This window comes from Sceloporus occidentalis, unplaced genomic scaffold (genome assembly GCF_023333645.1).
Source record: "Sceloporus occidentalis isolate IW3139 unplaced genomic scaffold, rSceOcc1.0.p SCAF_13, whole genome shotgun sequence".
In the NCBI taxonomy this organism is placed as follows: domain Eukaryota; kingdom Metazoa; phylum Chordata; class Lepidosauria; order Squamata; family Phrynosomatidae; genus Sceloporus; species Sceloporus occidentalis.
This window is the reverse complement of record NW_028316993.1, coordinates 21,644,480-21,663,778: the sequence shown is the minus strand read 5'-3', so window position 1 is coordinate 21,663,778 and position 19,299 is coordinate 21,644,480. Positions and strand designations below refer to the sequence as shown.

Sequence of the window (19,299 nt, the reverse complement as noted above, 5' to 3'; positions counted from 1 at the left end):
TTCCGCATCCGGTACAAGCTTTTATTATTGACTTTCAAAGCCCTCCATGGATTGGCCCCTCCTTACTTATCTGACCTTCTTTCTCCTTACATTCCTACTCGCACCCTCTGCTCTTGTAGTCAAGGTCTCCTGTCACAGTGTAGGACTACCACTGCCCCCTCCCGAATTCGTCCCTTCTCGCTTGCTGCCCCTTACTCCTGGAACCTTCTTCCCCCACATGCACACCTCATCACTTCTCTACCCAGAAGTTAAACTGAGTTAAAGACTATATTGTTTAGAGAAGCATTCCCAGAGGTGAGCCCCTCTCTGACCCAGGAAGCCTCCTTTTAACCATCCATTAAGAAGCCAAGCCCTTCCTCCAGTTGATCTGCCTTGGTCCAGGCCTCGGAGGTGGAGAAGAACTACTGGACCTGATCCCATTCCCCACCACCACTCTCCTCTCCTTTTGTGTCGTGTCTTCTTAGATTGTAAGCCTGAGGGCAGGGAACCATCTAACTAAAAGATTGTATGTACAGCGCTGTGTAAATTTACAGCGCTTTATAAATAAAAGTAAGGAAGTAAGAGAAGCACACCTTAAAAAGCTTAAAAATCAAGGAGAAAAGCTTTCTGAGCAAGTTTCATTGATCCCTAATTCATCAATTCGCCAGTTGGTAGAAACTTCAGTGACATCACCAATACAATACCTGAAAGAATGTTCTAGAAGGAAATCGATCACCTCCTGAAGGTGAAGAGTTGCCAGGACTGAGATGGCTAACACAGCCACACTGTTCTCTTTCTTGTCTTTCCTGCTCTTGCTATTGACATATAACAATTCCAGCAATTCTTGGACCTGTCAAATGACAACAAAGTTACCTGCCTGGTTGTAGGAAGGAGGGCAGGATGTTTGCCATGAAACACAGGGAACTTCTCTGCCTGAGAATTCTAAATACCCCTCCTTAAAACTGCCAATCCCAGAATGCAACAGGAGGCAGCTAGAGGAGTCAAAGTGGAATAGTAGCACTTTAAGAGTATAGTGTGATAAACATCACTGTCAAACAGTTCTTACAATCAGGCAGTTGTTTCTAATGTTTGGTCTTACATGAATCTGTTTTCTTGTAATTTGACTCCATTGGTTCAGGGCCTATCTTCTGGAGCAACAAAAAAAGCTTGCTCCATCTTCTATGTGTCAGCTCATCAAATATTTAAACATCTATCTTATCTCAAACTTCTTTTCTCCTAAGTAAACTCAGCTCCCTAGGTTATTCCTGATAGGGCTTCAGTTCCAGAACTTTACCATTTGGTGGCCCTCTTTCAGATATGTTCCAGCTTGCCAAAATTCATCTTGAACTGTGGTGTCCAGATCTGGGTACAGCATTACAAGGTGAGGTCTGACCAAAGCAGAATAGTGTTACTATGGTTTGACTTGACCTGGATATTACAGTTCTGTTTGAATCCGATCCAGACCCCCTACAGATAAGGAAAACGTAGGACACTGAGTCCCACTGTCTTCAGTGGTGGGTGCGATGTGAAAGCAATGGGGCTTGCCGCCCGTGGATGCTTAAATCCGCTGATAGCAAGCCTGCAGATATCAGGAGTCCATTGTATTGTTTAACATATGCTATAAGCTATAGTGGAATTATCATTTTTTAAATCTTATTTAGAGCCACTTATATACACTCTGAGGACCTGGTTCATGAAACTCAACTGCATCTGGCTAATTTATGTGCTCAAAGGATCTGGTGTAAGACCTGATGATTCTAGAAGCAACTTACCATTACTGACTTTCCACTAAATTGTCTAATCAACTCTCGAAACAGATAGTAGACATCAAAAAACCCAAAGAAATCTTCAGCATCTCCTCCCAGGAAATTCATTGCTTCAAGGAGCTCTTTTGGTGGAAGGTAGCCGCCAAAGACCTGAAACAATGGAGAAGCTTGTGAATGGTAGTAACATATTCAGTTGTGTCCCACTCTATGCCTCCAACAAAAATAGCCAAAAGAACCTAGGAAAACTGATTCACAGCACAGAGAGGGAGAGAGAGAGAGGCAGACTTTTACAGGTTGAGTATCCCTTATCTGGGATTTCAAAATCCAAAATATTCCAGAATCCAAAATTGTCCACGTGGGTGGCTGAGATAGTGGTTTCTGATGGTACAGTGTTTACACTTGGGTCTCATCTCTAACATATCTCATTATGTATATGCAAATATTCCAAAATCTAAACAAAAATCCAAAATCCAAAACACATCTGGTGCCAAGCATGGCAGATATAGGAGACTCAACCTGTATTCACTTAAGAAGTACAACATCTGCCAAAAAGTGACCAGACTGATATGCCCAGGTAATCCATAAGCACGGTATGAAGGCAATGCTCCACTGTTTGAGAACTTGGACAAGTTATATATTTTTTACTGTAATTCCCTTAGCCAGTAGTGCTAGCTGGGGTCTCCAGATCTTACATTTTCAAACTCTCAATGCTTCCTCTGAACATGAAGTTTCATTCATTTCTCTGTGCTTATTCTGCTTTTCAGTTTTAAAGAACTGCCAAAAGGAGAGTTTATGTTTAAAAAGCACACCGCAGCAAAACATTCCCCTCCAGTAGTACACAGTGAGTACAGTACTAGCATGACTGCCCAATCCTTTTTAGTAGTTGTCTGTGACTATCTGAAGTGCTGCATCCCCTCAATTTTAAAAGCAATTTGCCCTGTGTCTGTTATTTGAGAAATCCAGGTCCAAAGTCTGCTTCAGCCATGGAAACTATATTCCTACTACTTTGAATAATTCCCATAACAGAACCATGGATAGGCCTTAGATACTTCAGTGGCCCCAAGAAATGGCCCAACATAGCTGTTGCTGTTAGGTTGCAAACATATAGGAGGACAGATGTAAGATGTCAAATGTAAAAGGTATAAAAACTATCATCTTGCTCAATCTTCCCTGTGCTCATGGAGATGGAAAGAAAAAAGCCAGGGGGACATATGTAACACTTGGAAGAGTTTTTCACTGCAGTTCCCAGGATCCCCCTCTAGCACATATCCACTAAATGTGTAGTTTGCGGGATTCTGTGACACAGTTCCAAAAAAGAAACTTCTTTCAATTCTGGATTTAGGGAGGACTCTCACATTAATGGGACTGGTGCTTTACACAACATTAACTTACCATGGCAACGTTGTAACTATTGTCCTGAAAGAGGGATGGAACAGGGGCAGAAAAGTTCAGGACTTCAAGAGCATTGCGGATGGCCTCCGGTCCCCATTCAGTATGCCACATTATGTCTGCAATGAAAAGGGAAGAGTGCAGAACGCCACTAGTAACACTGAACAGTGGCTATCCTTTCCTATCACCTATCCCTAACAGGAATACAGTCAGCCCTCTGTATCCACGGATTCCTTATCCACAGTTTCAACCAGCCATGGCTATATATATATATATATATATATATATATATATATGGACAGGTTGCATACCTGTAATGGTATTTCTTTGAGTGGTCATCTGCGAATACATACAAATGGGTTGTACTGCGTCTGCGCAGTGCTGCTTGGAAAACTTCAAGAATCACTGGGCAAAGTTAACTTTGCAACTTTTAGCAACTTTTTGGCAGTAGCTCCACCCATGCCTTATAAGCCCCCTACGTTCCCGTTCTTTCCCCAGTTCCGAAATTTATGCTGCGTGAGCAACATGAGAATGAGCCAATGAAGAGCAGGACACTGAGGAGAGGACAGGCGGGATTTGTATGTATTTGCAGATGACCACTCGAAGAAATACTGTTACAGGTAAGCAACCTGTCCTTCTTCTTCGTGGTCTCTGAAAATCATACAAATAGGTTGAGACTGACAAGCTTAGGTCAGTGGCGGAGGGAGTGTCATGAAATCCAAGCAAGGTTCAAATAAAAGTGTGTTTATTCATCACAATAAATTCTTTGAACCAAAGACTGTATCAGTCATTTCTGGTACCTCAATAAATAGCACTTAACCTATGCAAGACATAAGGCACATAAATAACACATTAGGTCATAGTAGACCTGTTATTAGTACTTCAATAAATAGTACTCAAACTTGTGTTTGAAGACATAAAGCACAGAACAACACATTAGGTCATGCAAGATCTATGTAAACCATATGAATGCTGTAACCTGCCAAGTTTGGCAAAAAAGGCATTCATTTCAGAACCCAAAAACCAATTGAAATGCAGTACAAGGATATTCATTTCAAAACATGTAAACAAATGGAAATGCAGTGCAATCAATGTAACCCTGAGACCAACACCGCCCTTCCAAAGGCTGCATCCCATTTGGCCCTGGTGTCCAGCCTATAGTGTTTGATGAAAGTCAAGGGCTGGGACCAAACAGCAGCTTTACAGACATCCTCCAAGGGGACCCCCACCAGAAAAGCGGAGGATGTCACTACTGCCCTGGTTGCATGGGACCGAACCCTGGCTGGGAGAGGTCTGCCCAACAGTTCATAGCAGAGGTGGAAGATACCAGCCACCCACTTCGAGAGTCTCTGTGCAAACACAGGCAGTCCCATTTTCGGTTCCGAGTAGCATTGAAAAAGTCTCTCGGAATGGCTTGAACCAGCAGTTCTGTCCAAATAGAAGGCCAAAGCCCTCCAAATGTCCAGAGTGTGTAAACTGCGTTCAGAATCCATAGTTGGGTTCAAAGCCAGGGTTGGCAAAACAATGTCCTGACACATGTGAAAGGCAGACACCACCTTAGGCAGAAAGGTAATGTCGGTGCAGAGGACAACCTTATGAAATCTAAGGAAAGGCTGGTCCCTCTGCAAGGCAGAAAGCTCGCCCGCACGGCAGGCAGAGGTGATGGCCACAAGGAAAACAGTCTTCCAACTCAAGAGTCTCAAGTCCATTGTGGCCATGGGTTCAAAGGACTTGGATTGCAGAGAGGACAGCACAACATCCAGGCTCCAAGCCAGTGCCGGTACTGAGACCGGAGGGTGAAGGTTGCAACAAACTTTCAGGAAACTCTTCACAAGAGGGTCCCTGAAAAAGAAGGTTTGCCATCAAACTGAAATTGAGAACAGATGGCAGAGAGGTAACACTTAATGGATGTGAGGCACAGCCCCGAATCCAAAAGTGTCATTAGGAACTCCAGCACCACTTGTGTTGTCACCTGGGTTGGAGAGAGGCCTCTCTCAGAGAGGAACAAAAGAAGGCATAGGATTTCTGGGTCGCTGGTTTCTGGGCAGCCAAAATCACTGTCCGTACTGAGGGAGGTAGCGAGGCTAGGGACGGAGCCTCCAAGCCACCATCGGCAAGTTCTCGATGTCCAGATGCCGAAACTGGCCATTCTAGAGCATGAGGAGGCCGGGAAGGAACTCGAGACGGAGGAAATCCCTTTTGGAGAGGTGGAGCAGGGATGGGAACCATGGCTGCCTCAGCTGAGGAGTGATCAGGATAGCATTGGAGCGGTCCGCTGTCATTTTGGACAGCACCCTGGTGATCAGTGGGAATGGAGAAAAGGCGTAGAGCATCTCTCCACTGGGGACAGTGGCTGTTGCGAGCAGTTGCAAAGAGGTCAATCCGGGGAGTTCTCCACTGACTGAAGTGGTCGCAGACTGTCTCGGGATGGAGCCTCCACTCGTGGCAGACGCTGGAAGACCTGCTGAGCTGGTCAGCCAAGTCATTCTTCTCTCCTGGCAAGTGGATTGCTTGGAGTAGAATCCCTCTGGGGATGCACCACTCCCAGATCTGGAGCGTGATGTCCAGTAAAGTTTGAGACCTGGTGCCACCTTATTGGTTTCGGTAATGCATGACAGCGGTGTTATCTGTCAACAGCAGCACTACCTTGTCCGAGAGGCTCGTTTGGAACGCTGTCAAGGCCTTTTCTACCGCCAACATCTCGAGGGCGTTGATGTGGAGAGACTGTTTGTCTAAGGACCACTTGATGAGGAGTCCCGACATGTGGGCACCCCAACCCTCCATGGAAGCGTCCATGGTCAGGGTGACCTGCGGCTGAGGCGAAAAAAGCATGCTGACGCAGACATTGTGGGAATCAAGCCACCAATGTAGGGAGTGGGCGACTGGCCTCGGGATGGTGAACCACTTGGATGGTGAGTCCGTCATGGGGTCGAATGCCGACAGAAACCAGGACTGGAGGGCCCGAAACCAAAGCCTTGCCCACGGGGTCACAAATGTCGTCAAAGTCATGTGTCCTAGGGCTACCTGGACATCCCTGGCCCTCATTCGCCTGTGTCCTAGGCAGATCCTGACGGAGGAGCAGAGAGCAAGGAAAAGGTCCTGAGGGAGATAGGCGATGCAATCTTCAGAGTTGAGAATGGTGCCTATAAACTTGATCCACCTGGATGGAGTGAGATGCGACTTCTCTAGATTGACCATGAGCCCAAGGGACGTCAGGAGTGACAAGGTGAACTCGACATCTCTTTGGAGCACTTCCACAGAGGGGGCTCCGAGGAGCCAGTCGTCCAGGTAGGGGAAGACCCTGGAACCCTGTTGGCGGAGGTATGCTACGACCGGGGCCATGCACTTGGTGAAGACCCTTGGAGCCGTGGAGAGGCTGAAGGGAAGGACATTGTAGTGATAAATGTCGGGATCGACAGCAAAGGTGAGGAACCTCCGGTTGCTCTCTCAAACCCCACATGGAAATAGGCATCCTTCAAGTCGATGGTCACAAACCACAGGCCCTGATGCAACAAGAGTAAGATGGAAGCAAGGGTTACCATACGGAACCGGCGGTAAACCAAAAAGGCATTGAGGTACCTCAGATCTAAGATTGGTCTTATGCCCCCATTGGCCTTGGGCACTGTAAAGTATCTGGAAAAGAAACTTCTAGGGGCCTCATCAGAGTCAATGGGCGAGATAGCGCCCTTAGCCAAAAGAGTGCGTACTTCGTCGAGAAGGGTATCTGAGGGGGTGGTGGAAACAACAGTTCCAGTTGGAGGGAGCTCTTAAACTCGAGAGCATATCCCCTACAGACGATGTCAAGGGCCCAAGTCACAGAGGCCCAGGTGTTATAGAAGGGCCTAAGTTTGTCCAGGAAGAAAGAGGGCGGGAGGACAGAGCATGCAGGAACCCTTCAGGACCTCTTCTTTCCCTGGTCGGTATCCTGGCAGCGATTTTTCCGGTACCAAGCAGGGACTTGGCATCGGCCAGAAGAAGAGGAAGACTGGGAAGGGTAGCGCTGTCTCTAGTGCTCCTATTGTTGGTATGGGCAATCCTGTTGGAAAGACGACTGCCCTTGGCCCTGCCATTGCCGGTGGCGCTTTTTAAAGGGGGTCTGGGAAGGAGTGGACATACCATGCTTCCTGGCCGCCGCCTTCATCCGGTACTTGTAGTTGAGACGTTCGTCAGTCTCCTTATTAAACAAGCCGGAATCGTTGAAGGCCATGTCCTCGATGGTTGACTTGGCACTCAGGTTCATGTCAGACAAGCAGAGCCAGACATGCCTTCTGAGGGCAATAGAAGCCGCCATTGACTTTGCCGAATAGTCCATGGAGTGACTGGCCAAGGTGATGAGCCAGCCCCCAATGGAGTGGGCTTCATCCCTAATTTCTGTGAGGACGTGTTGGCAGTCCTCTGGGACATTGGGGATGAAGGGTGAAATTTTCTCCATGAGGCACTGAATGTAGGTACCCATGCACACATTGTAATTGGCCACTTTTAGACCCAGCACCGAAGCAGAATAGGCCTTCTTGGCAAGACTGTCCACTTTTTTGGCCTTGCAGTCGGCCAGCAATGTCGACAACTTAGGGGTGAATGCCTGCTGAGAACGCTCGACGATCACCGAATTCTGCTTTGGGTGCAAAGAAAGCCAAGAGCATTGGGAAGGCGAGATCCTATATAGGGATTCTATCTTCCTTGAAGATGCAGCCAGCAAAGCCGGAGCGTCCCAAGAACGCTTGGCAATATTCTCCAAAGATGGCAACAGTGGTATCTAAGGAGGTGTCGGGACCTTGTCATGGATCCTTTTTTCCACTGCATCCTTAGCCTCATCTTTCACGTGTGAAAGCTGGAGCTCAAGGGAGTTAGCCATTTTAATGACACGTTCCGAGAACATGCGTACATCATCAGTTGGAGATGAAGCACCCGGCTGGAATAGCTCCTGAGGGGACTGTGGGGCCACCTCATCAGAGGAACACAAGTCAATGTGAGAGGCATGGGAGCCTTCAGCATCGGAACCAGAGTCGGTATCAATGGCCACCCAAGTTGAAGAGTGGTGCGTCTGGGTGGCAGTTGGTACCAGTGGGAGGGGCCTGGAAGTAATCGCCAGAACCCAATCCGTTGGTGGAGTGGTGGCCTCGTGCGTTGGAGGAGGAGTGGTCCTGTGCATTGGGGATCCAGTGGATCGCATTGGTGGTCCTTTGGAAAGAGTCACAGGCATTGGAGGCACAGTGGTTTTCGAAGCCAGACTGCTGCGGGCCACATTGCGGCTGACAGTGACAAAGTATCTGTCTCGCTGTCATAGTAGTAATCTGAATCTTCCCGGTGATGGACCTCGGCCTGATGGACCTGGACCCAAGGGCAGGCATCAGCGAACGGTGACGAGGTGACCGAGTGGTAGAGCCGTCATCATCATCGGAGAGCTGACAGAAGTCCAATGTAGCAGGCAAAGCAGAAGCCGGAACCGAGGCTGGTACTGAGGTGGCCCTAGTGGAGCCGACAACGGAGGGCACCGACTCTACCTGTGCAAGTCTCGAAGGAGAGGTGAGGTCCTTGGAAGAGGACCGAGGAGTGTCTGAAGTCTCCCGATGAGCCTTCTTACGGAATGAGCTCTTGGACGTCTTGGAGTGGGCCTTCTTATGGGAAGAAACCTGAACAGAAGCATCAGCCGGAGCTGAAGGTTTGGTCTTCTCCACTGAGCCCTGAGGAGAACCATCTCCTGCATCCAAAGGCCTGTGCCTCTTCTTAGAGGAGGATTTCGAGTTCGAACCCACTTGTGGGCTCACCTCCTGGGCCGCAATCTTCTTGGAGCTTGAGTCCTTGGTCTTAGCCTTGTCTTTTTTGGAAGACTTCGGCTTGGAACTCGGCTGGCGCGCCCCATCAGGCCCATCACCCTTAGAAGGGTTCACAGCGGTGGCGCTTGGCTCAGTAATGGAGCTCTGGGCCACGGTGGCGTTTGGCTCAGTTCTGGAGCTCTGGGCCACGGAACCAGCAACGGCCGGTGTCGACTCCGAAGCCACGGATGCCGAAACAGCCTGAATGGCTGGCTGAGGCTTGAGGACTCCTTGGTAGATCGCAGCCATCAAATGGGAGTTGCAATTTTTCCTGGCCTGCGGGGTCAGGGATTTACACAGGGCACAAGCCTTGCAATCGTGGGTGTCGCCAAGGCACAGAAGACAAGAGGAGTGGGGATCTTGTGCCAGGATCTTACCCCCACAGACATCGCATTTCTTAAACGGTGCTGGAGACATCATGAGCTGAATCAGAATCCAGAAGAGAAGTCAAAAGGACACGCCGAATGGTCAACAATATACGGAGGGGTCAGAAGAATTGTCAAAAATGGTCCAAGTCAAAAGTCCAGTGAACAAGCAAGAGAAGCAGAAGCGAAGTTCCCCAAGCAGCTAACGCGGAGGAAAGAAGGAACTGGGGAAAGAAAGGGAACACAGGTGGCTTATAAGGGATGGGCAGAGCTACCGCCAAAAAGTTGCAAAGTTAACTTTGCCCAGTGATTCTAGAAGTTTTCCGAGCAGCACTGTGCAGGCGCAGTACAACCCATTTGTATGATTCGCAGAGACCATGAAGAATATATATATATATATATATATATATATATATATATATATTTATTTTCAAAAAGCAAACCTTGATGATTTTGCCATTTTAAATAAGGGACATAATTTTACTATGCCACTGTATTTAATGAGACTTCAGCATCCATGGATTTTAGTATCCACAGGAGCCCTGGAACCAAACCCTAGAGCAGTGATTCCTAAACTTGTGTTTTGGATGTCAACTCTCAGAAACCCTAACCAGCTTGGCCAGAAGTCAGGAATTCTGGGAGCGGATGTCCAAAACATGTGGAGGACCAAAGTTTGGGAACCATTGCCCTAGAGGATACCAAGGGCCCATTGTATATGCGGCCCACCATGTATGCTCAGCAACTGGTTACTCCTTCTGATATGGTTACCTGTTCTGATTCCAAAAATATTGGCTGCTCAATTTATTCCAGGCAGACTCATTTGTTTTACAAGATCTTGATGAAAATGGAATCTGCAAGACATGGTTTGTTGATATGAATCATGTTTTCTGATTCATAGAATCAAAGAACTGGAAGAGGCCACAAGGACCATTCAGTCCAACCCTCTGCCATGCAGGAATAAACAATCAAATCACACCTGACAAATGGCAATCCAGCCTCTTGGGGGGTTGGCTAAACAAAATGTCATAATGAGTGCAGGCACTTTAAAATTTATTGCAACATGTAGGTTAAGTGGATCAGTCCATTTCCAATTGGAAATCTTTTAACGCTTTGAGAATCTTAGTCTATTCGATACTGTTCTAAGAGGGAAGAGGGTTAGTAACTCCTGAAGGTAACAGCCCAAATTGCTTTCAGTCTTACCATCAGTGCGGCGCATGATAGGCAGTAGCTGACAAAGCACAGTTGCAGCTTCCCCATCACAGCCAGTATCAACATCCAAGGCACAGAGACAGGTTACAATTACCACTTGGCCGAGAAAGGGGAGCTCTACAGAAGGCTGAGGAAAGGAGACACACATTGGTTACTACTAGAAGAAAAGGCTTACAACTTTGTCACACTTTCTGACAAGCACATTTTGAAACCCTGGACCCAACTTCTGGTCAGCTTGGAAAACAGAGAATGACTACCTAAAAGAAAAACCAGATCGCTGCTGACTGACATGCAATCACACGTCACAGTTTAGGCCCATTTGAGTTTCTTTCATGGTGACAGTACCATTAATAATTGCCATATGGAAGAAGAATTCATGGTCCCTTTGAGCATCACCATTTTAATGGGTTGGCATTCGGCAGTCCTTATTGTTGTTGTTATTATTATTATTATTATTATTAACCTTTATTTATGAAGCGCTGTAAATTTACACAGCACTGTACATGCAATCTTTTTAGTTAGACGGTTCCCTGCCCTCGGGCTTACAATCTAAAAAGACATGACACAGAAGGAGAAGGGAGTGGTGGAGGGAAAGGGTAAGAGGTCCAGCAGTTCCTCTCACAAATAACTCACATGTTCCTCAAGTTTTGTGAGGATGCAGGAAAGTTTTTGTAGTGCCAGTGCCCGAATCGTGACATTTTGGCATTTGAGGTGGTGCAGAATAGGGGCCAGTTGGAGCTTCAGGTTTTCTTCCGTAAGATCTTTTGGAATGGCTGCCAGTTCCGCCTTTCCAGCAGCTGCAACAAACTGTTGCAATTCTCTGTAACAGGGACATGGGGAAGAAAATCAGCATATAGTTAATCCCATAGGTTTATTGTCATTCAAAGAGAGTAACTCTCTATCCAACAATTGCAGAGCTGGTTATATATACAGTACAAATGTCTATCAAAAGGCAGGGGATCTTGTGGACTCTAGAGGTGGTTGGAATGCAATTCCGACAAACTTTGGCTAGCATAACCATAATGTGGGATGATGGGAGTTGCAATCCAACAAATGGAAGGCCAACATTCCTCGCCTGTTATATCAACTAAATATACCTATTTAACTGCTGTGGCATTCAAGCAATCCCAGGATTTCTCTGGTAAGTGGATGTGAGACTTAGGTACTTTGCTTCCCATACAGTGAATGCAGCACAAAGTCCAAGACCTGCACTTTTCTCAGCTCTAGGATTAGTCTCTAAATTAGTCTCTCTTCTGGAGACTAATTTAGATTATTCCTTTGTGCAGTATATGAATACTACACAAGTCTGAAAACTTTGGTTTGATCAGAATTGGATCCATATGGGATCAGCCATAATGGGCCACTGTAAAAAAAAAGTACATGTTGCAAATGACTGCACTGAAAGACAAGCCTCTGGAAAGTTTTTTCTGGATCATAGAATCATAGAATCATAGAATCATAGAGTTGGAAGAGACCACTAGGGCCATCCAGTCCAACCCCCTGCCATGCAGGAAATCCAAATCAAAGCATCCCTGACAGATGGCCATCCAGCCTCTGTTTAAAGACCTCCAAGGAAGGAGACTCTATCACCTTCCGAGGGAGTGCATTCCACTGTCGAACAGCCCTTACTGTCAGGAAGTTCCTCCTAATGTTCAGGTGGAATCTCTTTTCCTGTAGCTTGCATCCATTGTTCCGGGTCCTGTTCTCTGGAGCAGCAGAGAACAAGCTTGCTCCCTCCTCAATATGACATCCTTTCAAATATTTAAACAGGGCTATCATATCACCTCTTAACCTTCTTTTCTCCAGGCTAAACATCCCCAGCTCCCTAAGTCGTTCCTCATAGGGCATGGTTTCCAGACCCTTCACCATTTTTGTCGCCCTCCTTTGGACACGCTCCAGTTTCTCAATGTTCTTTCTGAATTGTGGTGCCCAGAACTGGACACAATATTCTAGGTGGGGCCTGACCAGAGCAGAATACAGTGGCACTATTACTTCTCTTGATCTAGACACTATACTTCTATTGATGCAGCCTAAAATAGCATTGGCCTTTTTAGCTGCCGCATCACACTGTTCACTCATGTTCAACTTGTGGTCTACTTGGACTCCTAGATCCCTTTCACACGTAGTTTCATTCAGCCAGGTGTCACCCATCCTATATCTGTGCATTTTATTTTTCCGCCCTAAGTGCAATACCTTACATTTCTCTGTGTTGAATTTCATTTTGTTAGCTTTGGCCCAGCTTTCTAGTCTATTCAGGTCATTTTGAATCTTGATTCTGTCCTCTGGGGTATTAGCTATTCCTCCTAATTTGGTGTCATCTGCAAATTTGATAAGTATGCTCCCAATTCTGTCATCCAGGTCATTGATAAAGATGTTGAATAGCACTGGGCCCAGGACAGAGCCCTGTGGGACCCCACTGGTCACTTCTCTCCAGGATGAAAAGGAGCCATTGTTGAGCACCCTTTGGGTTCGGCCGGTCAACCAATTACAGATCCATTTAACAGTTACCTTGTCTAGCCCACATTTTACAAGCTTGTTTGCAAGAATGTCATGGGAAACCTTGTCAAAGGCCTTACTGAAATCAAGATATACTATATCCACAGCATTCCCTTCATCTCCCAGGCTGGTAATTTTATCAAAGAAAGAGATTAGGTTTGTCTGGCATGACTTGTTTCTCTGAAACCCATGTTGACTTTTTGTGATTATGGCATTGCCTTCTAGATGTTCACAGACTCTCTGTTTAATGATCTGCTCCAGAATCTTTCCTGGTATTGATGTCAGACTAACTGGACGATAATTGTTGGGATCCTCTTTTTTCCCCTTTTTGAAGATGGGGACAACGTTTGCCCTCCTCCAGTCAGCTGGGATCTCTCCTGTTCTCCAGGAGTTTTCAAAGATTATTGCCAATGGCTCCGATATTACATTTGCCAGTTCTTTTAATACCCTTGGATGGAGTTCATCTGGTCCCGGAGACTTAAATTCATTTAGATTAATAAGGTGTTCCTCTACTATCTCTTTGCTTATTCTGTGCTGAAATTCCCCTATTCTGTCCTCTGCTCCATTATCCTCAGGTTGAGCACCCTTTGCCTTTTCTGAGAAGACTGAGGCAAAGAAGGTGTTGAGTAATTCTGCCTTTTCTCTGTCTTCTGTTAGCATTTTGCCATCTTCTCCACGCAGTGACCCTACCGTTTCCTTCTTCTTCCTTTTGCTGCGGACATATCCAAAAAAGCCCTTTTTATTGTTCTTAACCTCTCTAGCAAGCCTGAGTTCATTCTGCGCTTTAGCTTTTCTGACTTTACCCCTACACATGCCTGCTATTTCTTTGAATTCCTTTTTGTGATTTCCCCCTTTTTCCATTTCTTATACATGTTCCGTTTCAAACTTAGCTCGGTTGAAAGTTCCTTAGTCATCCATCCTGGTTTCTTGAGACACCTCCCGTTTTTCTTTCTCACTGGAACTGTTTGGAATTGTGCCTTCAGTATCTCTCTTTTGAGAAACTCCCATCCATCCTGAACTCCTTTATCTTTGCTGGAGGTTCTCACACACAGAGACTACAATTGCCTACCATTTCCAAAAGCTTCAAGCAGGGCTTGGTAACCCAGTCTCTGTTTTGAATCCTCAAAGACAATAGGAAATTAGCAACACATTACCTGTCAGCCAAACTTATGTCTTCTCCTGGACCAGAACAGGACATACTCTCCTCACTGAAGTTACCTTTCTGTACAGGAGACAAGAGAAAAAAGGACCAGGAGGTTCATAGACTAAAAGACAGCTCAAACACTGAGGCTGCTTCCACATGAGGATTTTAGTGGAATTGTCTTGGTTCGTTTACTTACATTTTACTACTGCAGTGTCTTACTGTGGCTTAATTCAGGAAAGATAAGCCGCTGTTTTAACACCATGCAACAGGTTCCTTAGATTTGTTGTTATGTAGGGCTGATGAAGAATTGGTTACATAAGGGAAGAGCATCATGCAGCCCTCAAGAGATTGCTGGTATGGAAATTCCATCATCCCTGGCCAGCATAGTCAATGGTGAGAAATACTGGGATTTGTAGTCCAGCAACATCTGGAGGGCCACATAATTCCTCCTGCCACTGGTATATGTAAAAGAAAGTTGTTGAGATTTCATTCCTGTCTACCTACCTTTGATAAAAGCTATTGTTTTATATATGGATATAGAATAACATGGCTTTGTTCTAAGACCATTTTCCATCCATTCCAGTATAATGAAAGAACTGCAGTTCAAACATCAAGATGTCATAGTGAGGAGAGCTGTTTGCTTGCATTGCTGACATTGCTCTAGGACAAGAAGGTGGGAAGCCTTAGTCTCTCCATATGCTTTGCTCTGCAGTTTCCAGAAATCCCAGTTAGCACAGTGACTTGTAAAGCTTCTGTAAAACTTTATTCCCCATACAGGATTGCTAGGGCTTTTGATTTCTTGGGGAGGCTGTTCCTTTGGTCCTGCCATCCTCAGAGGCAACTTTGGTAACTATGCGAGAGAGGGCCTTCTCAGTGACTGCTCCCAAGCTGCCGAACTCCCTTCAGAGGAATGCTAGGTTCAGCCAGTGGGAAAAGACCTTCCGATTCTGGCTGACTTTTGGCGACTGAGTGTCTTCTAAGGAAATGGATGTGAAGGGATGGTGCTTTTAAAATTTTAAATTGCAGTATGTTTAGAAAATTGTTTTTAATACACTTGTCTTGTAATATTATGGCATCTTAATACAGTATAACACTGTAACAGTGCATTTCCATTTGTACTTGTTTCTAATCATACTGTAAACTACCTTGTGTCCCAATCTCAAGATAGGATAAAAATCAAGAAGGAAGGAAGAATATTGTAGACCACTGGCTTCCAAATGTTGGTTCTCCAGATGTTTTGGACTTCTTCAAAACACCTGGAGGGCCAAAGTTTGGGAATCACTGTTGCAGACTGTAACATCTGGAGGGTCAAAGGTTCCCTATGTCTGCATATTCAACTACATTGTCTCCATCACTCTTTCATTTATCCCCTGTACTGACACCTAGGATTAATGCTTAGCTCTGAGCATAGTTATAAACAATGTGTTGCAGCAGCAAGTATATTAGATGTGGGTTTGAAGGCCCACTGAGCCATGAAGCTCACTGGAAAGACTTGGGTTATGGAATGGGCACTTTCACTGTAAAATGATTTCAAGCAGGGGTAGGCAACCTTTTTGAGCCGGGGGCCGGGTTGCTGTCCCTCAGACAACTGGGGGGGCCGAAGCCGGGGAGGTGGAGCTTCCACCCCCCGGGGGCGGGGCCGCGTGCCGGGGGTGGAGCCTCCACCCTCTGGGGGCGGAGCTTCCACCCCAGGCGGAGTTCCCTCCCCTGGGGGCGGAGCTTCTGCCACGGGGGCGGAGCTTCCACCCCCAGGGGCCAGGCCGCCTCCTCTTTGCCGGCCCCTGACGGGGCCCCAGGCCCTGTCAGAGGCCGGGAAAGAGCTGGCGGGGACCACCAGCGGTGGAGGCCTCCCCGTCTTTGCCGGCCCCTGATGCCAGAGGCCCGCCACCGCCACAGGAGCCCTCCTGAAGGGCCCCAGTGATGGCAACTGGCCTCCCAGGGGCCCGCTGCCGCCGTCGGAGCCCTCATGGAGGGCCCCAGCGATGGCAACTGGCCTCCCAGGGGCCCGCTGCCACCATCAGAGCCTTCCTGGAGGACCCCTGCCACGGCAGCTGGCCTCCCAGGGGCCCGCTGCCACCGCCAGAGCCCTCCTGGAGGGCCCCAGTGAAGGCAACGGGCCTCCCAGAGGCCTGCTGCCGCCACCGGAGCCCTCCTGGGGGACCCCAGCGACGGCAAAGAGCCACCCAGAGGCTCGCTGCCGCCGCCGCAGCCCTCCTGGAGGACCCCAGCGAAGGCAACGGGCCTCCCAGGGGCCCGCTGCCGCCATCGGAGCCCTCCTGGAGGGCCCCTGCCACGGCAGCTGGCCTCCCAGAGGCCCGCTGCCACCGCCGCAGCCCTCCTGGAGGACCCCAGCGAAGGCAACGGGCCTCCCAGGGGCCCCCTGCTGCCGTCGGAGCCCTCCTGGAGGGCCCCAGCGACGGGAAAGGGCCACCCAGGGGTCCCCTGCCGCCGCCGGAGCCCTCCTGGAGGGCCCCAGCGACGGCAGCAGGCCTCCTAGAGGCCCGCCGCCGCCCGTTGCGGCTTGGGCAGCAAAATGGCGGCGAGGTCACGTGAGAGTACGCCGCCATTTTGGGCGAAAAAATGGTGCCCAGAGCGGCGAAAAGCAGCGACGGGCGGCGGTGGCGGCAACAGCAGCCAGGGGCCGGTCGCCAGGCCTCCACGGGCTGCATCCGGCCTGCAGGCCGGAGGTTGCTGACCCCTGATTTCAAGAGTCAGATTAACATTCCCTTGGAGTGTAGTGGAGTCTCCCTCTCTGGAGGTTTTTAAACAGAGGCTGGATGGCCATCTGTCAGGGATGCTTTGATTTATTTTCCTGCATGGCAGAAGAAGGGGGTTGGACTGGATGGCCCTTGTGGTCTCTTCCAGCTCTATGATTCTATGATTCTGGTTGGCTTTGCTGCTGGTGAAATAAAATGAATCTCAGTCAACAGTGCTCTATCGTCATGATCATGATCATGTTCTTGCCAAGAAAACCCCATGATAGGTTTGTCTTAGGGTTGCCATAAGCTGAAAACAACTTGAAGACACACAACTCACACATTATTAGTGTTTGTTCTATGCTGCCATGTCACTTTTTGACTTATGACAACCCTAAGATGAACCTATCATGGTGTTTTGTAGGCACGTTTCTTCACGGGGGTTTGCCTTTTCCATCCCCTGAGGCTGAGAGAGTGTGACTTGCCCAAGCTTACCCAGTGGGTTTTTATGTTCAAGCGGAGATTTGAACCCTGGTTTCCCAGAAAAAACGGGTTCTTCTTGGCGCGTGGAGACTAGGGACACATTGTGAGAAAACATGACTTATCAAAAAGGGAGTAATTTGCTTTGAAAAACTGAAGGCAGTAGGGAAAAAGGAAGACTGCATTACAGAACAATGGACTCACACAGCACATATATACCCACTTTTTCCAGGCAAGCATTCCCTGAAGATGCCAGCCACAGATGCTGGCGAAACGTCAGGAAGAAACTCTTCTAGAACATGGCTACATAGCCCAAAAAACCCACAAAAAAACTACAGCTCTACATTTGCAAGGCCTTAGCAGAATTGTTATAACAGGGTCACATGGAGCTCTCTCATTCATGGAGTCATCATAAGTGGAAGCTGCCTTGATGGCATACACAGACATACCTCATACATATACAGGCATACCTTAAAAAGAAGCTCCTTTTGACAAAGATTTTTAAGGGACTACAGGCCCGTTTCTTGTTTTCTAACTGGTGGGGTGTGGGGAGTGCAGACCATGCCAAGTTACACCTGTGTCCTTTTAAAATGCCAAAAAAATGTTATGAGTGAAGATCAGTGGAAGGAGAAAAATTCAGGGCTTATTTAAAAATAAATTTTAAATTTAAAAATTTAAAAATTTAAAATGCAATTTTTACTTCTTTTTAAATTTTCTTTAAAAACATCACACCTTTCCAAATTTTCACTTCAACCATATGCAACTATGTACATGTGAATATATTTAGGCTGTGTGTATAATTCTGTAATTATAGGTATAATTTTAATCTTGGTAGTTGATTTATGAGTAACATTAGTCCAAAAACAAGACTAAGGATACTGTATGGTGTCATATGGAAGGAGGACAATGGAAAGGGGGATGACACATGGGTTACCACAAAGGGTGACCACTGAATAAGGCAAGACTTGTACCCTGGGTATGCGAGAATGACCAAGCAATTGGCTTGAATGCTCTCAAAGAAAAAGAGCTTCCCAGTACGAAGCTCCCTTTGTAGTATACAAGCAATTTCCTTGTTCAGCTTCCTATCACACTCCTTATTATGCTGATTTTGATCCAGAGTTTTAATCCCAGCTAAGTGTCTTTGCTTTCTTCCATGCTGAGCCATCTAGATTTCCTATTTTAGTATAACTGGTTTCCTGTGCTGGGGTGCTCCTTTTTCACTACTTGCCTAAAACACACCTTTTTGATATTAATGATATCAAAGCGTTAAAGACGGGTGATTGAGGGTTGGGTCCTGGGGTAACATGTGGATGTTGCAATCTGCAGATGGCTAGCCCGATATGGAGGACCAACCGAATATCCACAAACTCCAGTCTGTCAACAGCGGGTTGAATAGAGATACTGGGGTTCCTGGCACAGTACACACATTCGGACACATTATAAGCTTCATGGGGCTCTCTTGGCCAGTCCTCCTCATCTCCTTTTGGCTTCTGCACTACATTCCAATATTTGTTCATATTGTTATCTGCTCACCTTGGCTTTCAGCAATATCTTTCCTCTTGCCTTTGCCCCCCAGTGACCATTGTTCAAGCAAAACGTGACACCTCATCACCACACCCATCAAGCTTTGCATCCCTATGGACATTCTCACACAGAGTCCAGTGTGTCCCGGAACTTTTCACCCCACTCAGTAGGGGCGAAAGAGGAAGGAGGCTCAACTCTGCCAAAACTCATGCTCCCAATGTCTTTTTCAGTTAGTCCCAAAGGAGATGCAGGATTCCTTTGTATTCTGATCTGGTTCAATGATTCTAAAGGGGCAGGGACAAGAGGTGAACCAGCCAATCTGATCAGACCTCATTTGCATTTGCCCCAGAGCATCTTTTCAAGTGCTTGGGCCTCTCTCCTCCAGGTTCTTTTCCAGAGCATTGTGGGAAAGACTAGCATTCAGACAGCCGGGGACCT

The 19,299-nt window shown here is 47.2% G+C and overlaps 1 protein-coding gene across 1 annotated transcript in view; it reads right to left on the bottom strand.

Moving 5' to 3' along the window:
* LOC149305175 (uncharacterized) overlaps nucleotides 1–19,028 on the bottom strand; it is a 39,227-nt gene extending 20,199 nt beyond the window's left edge. Inside the window, exons 1-7 of the mRNA XM_089479069.1 lie at nucleotides 18,871–19,028; nucleotides 14,172–14,239; nucleotides 11,155–11,341; nucleotides 10,513–10,648; nucleotides 3,138–3,253; nucleotides 1,752–1,895; nucleotides 684–829 (exon numbers count right to left, since the gene is read on the bottom strand). Of these exons, the coding sequence (XP_089335195.1) occupies nucleotides 684–829; nucleotides 1,752–1,895; nucleotides 3,138–3,253; nucleotides 10,513–10,648; nucleotides 11,155–11,341; nucleotides 14,172–14,215 (773 nt within the window). The 5' untranslated portion in view covers nucleotides 14,216–14,239; nucleotides 18,871–19,028. The remainder of the gene's footprint in view (nucleotides 1–683; nucleotides 830–1,751; nucleotides 1,896–3,137; nucleotides 3,254–10,512; nucleotides 10,649–11,154; nucleotides 11,342–14,171; nucleotides 14,240–18,870) is intronic.
* Between the last annotated feature and the right edge of the window lie 271 nt (nucleotides 19,029–19,299).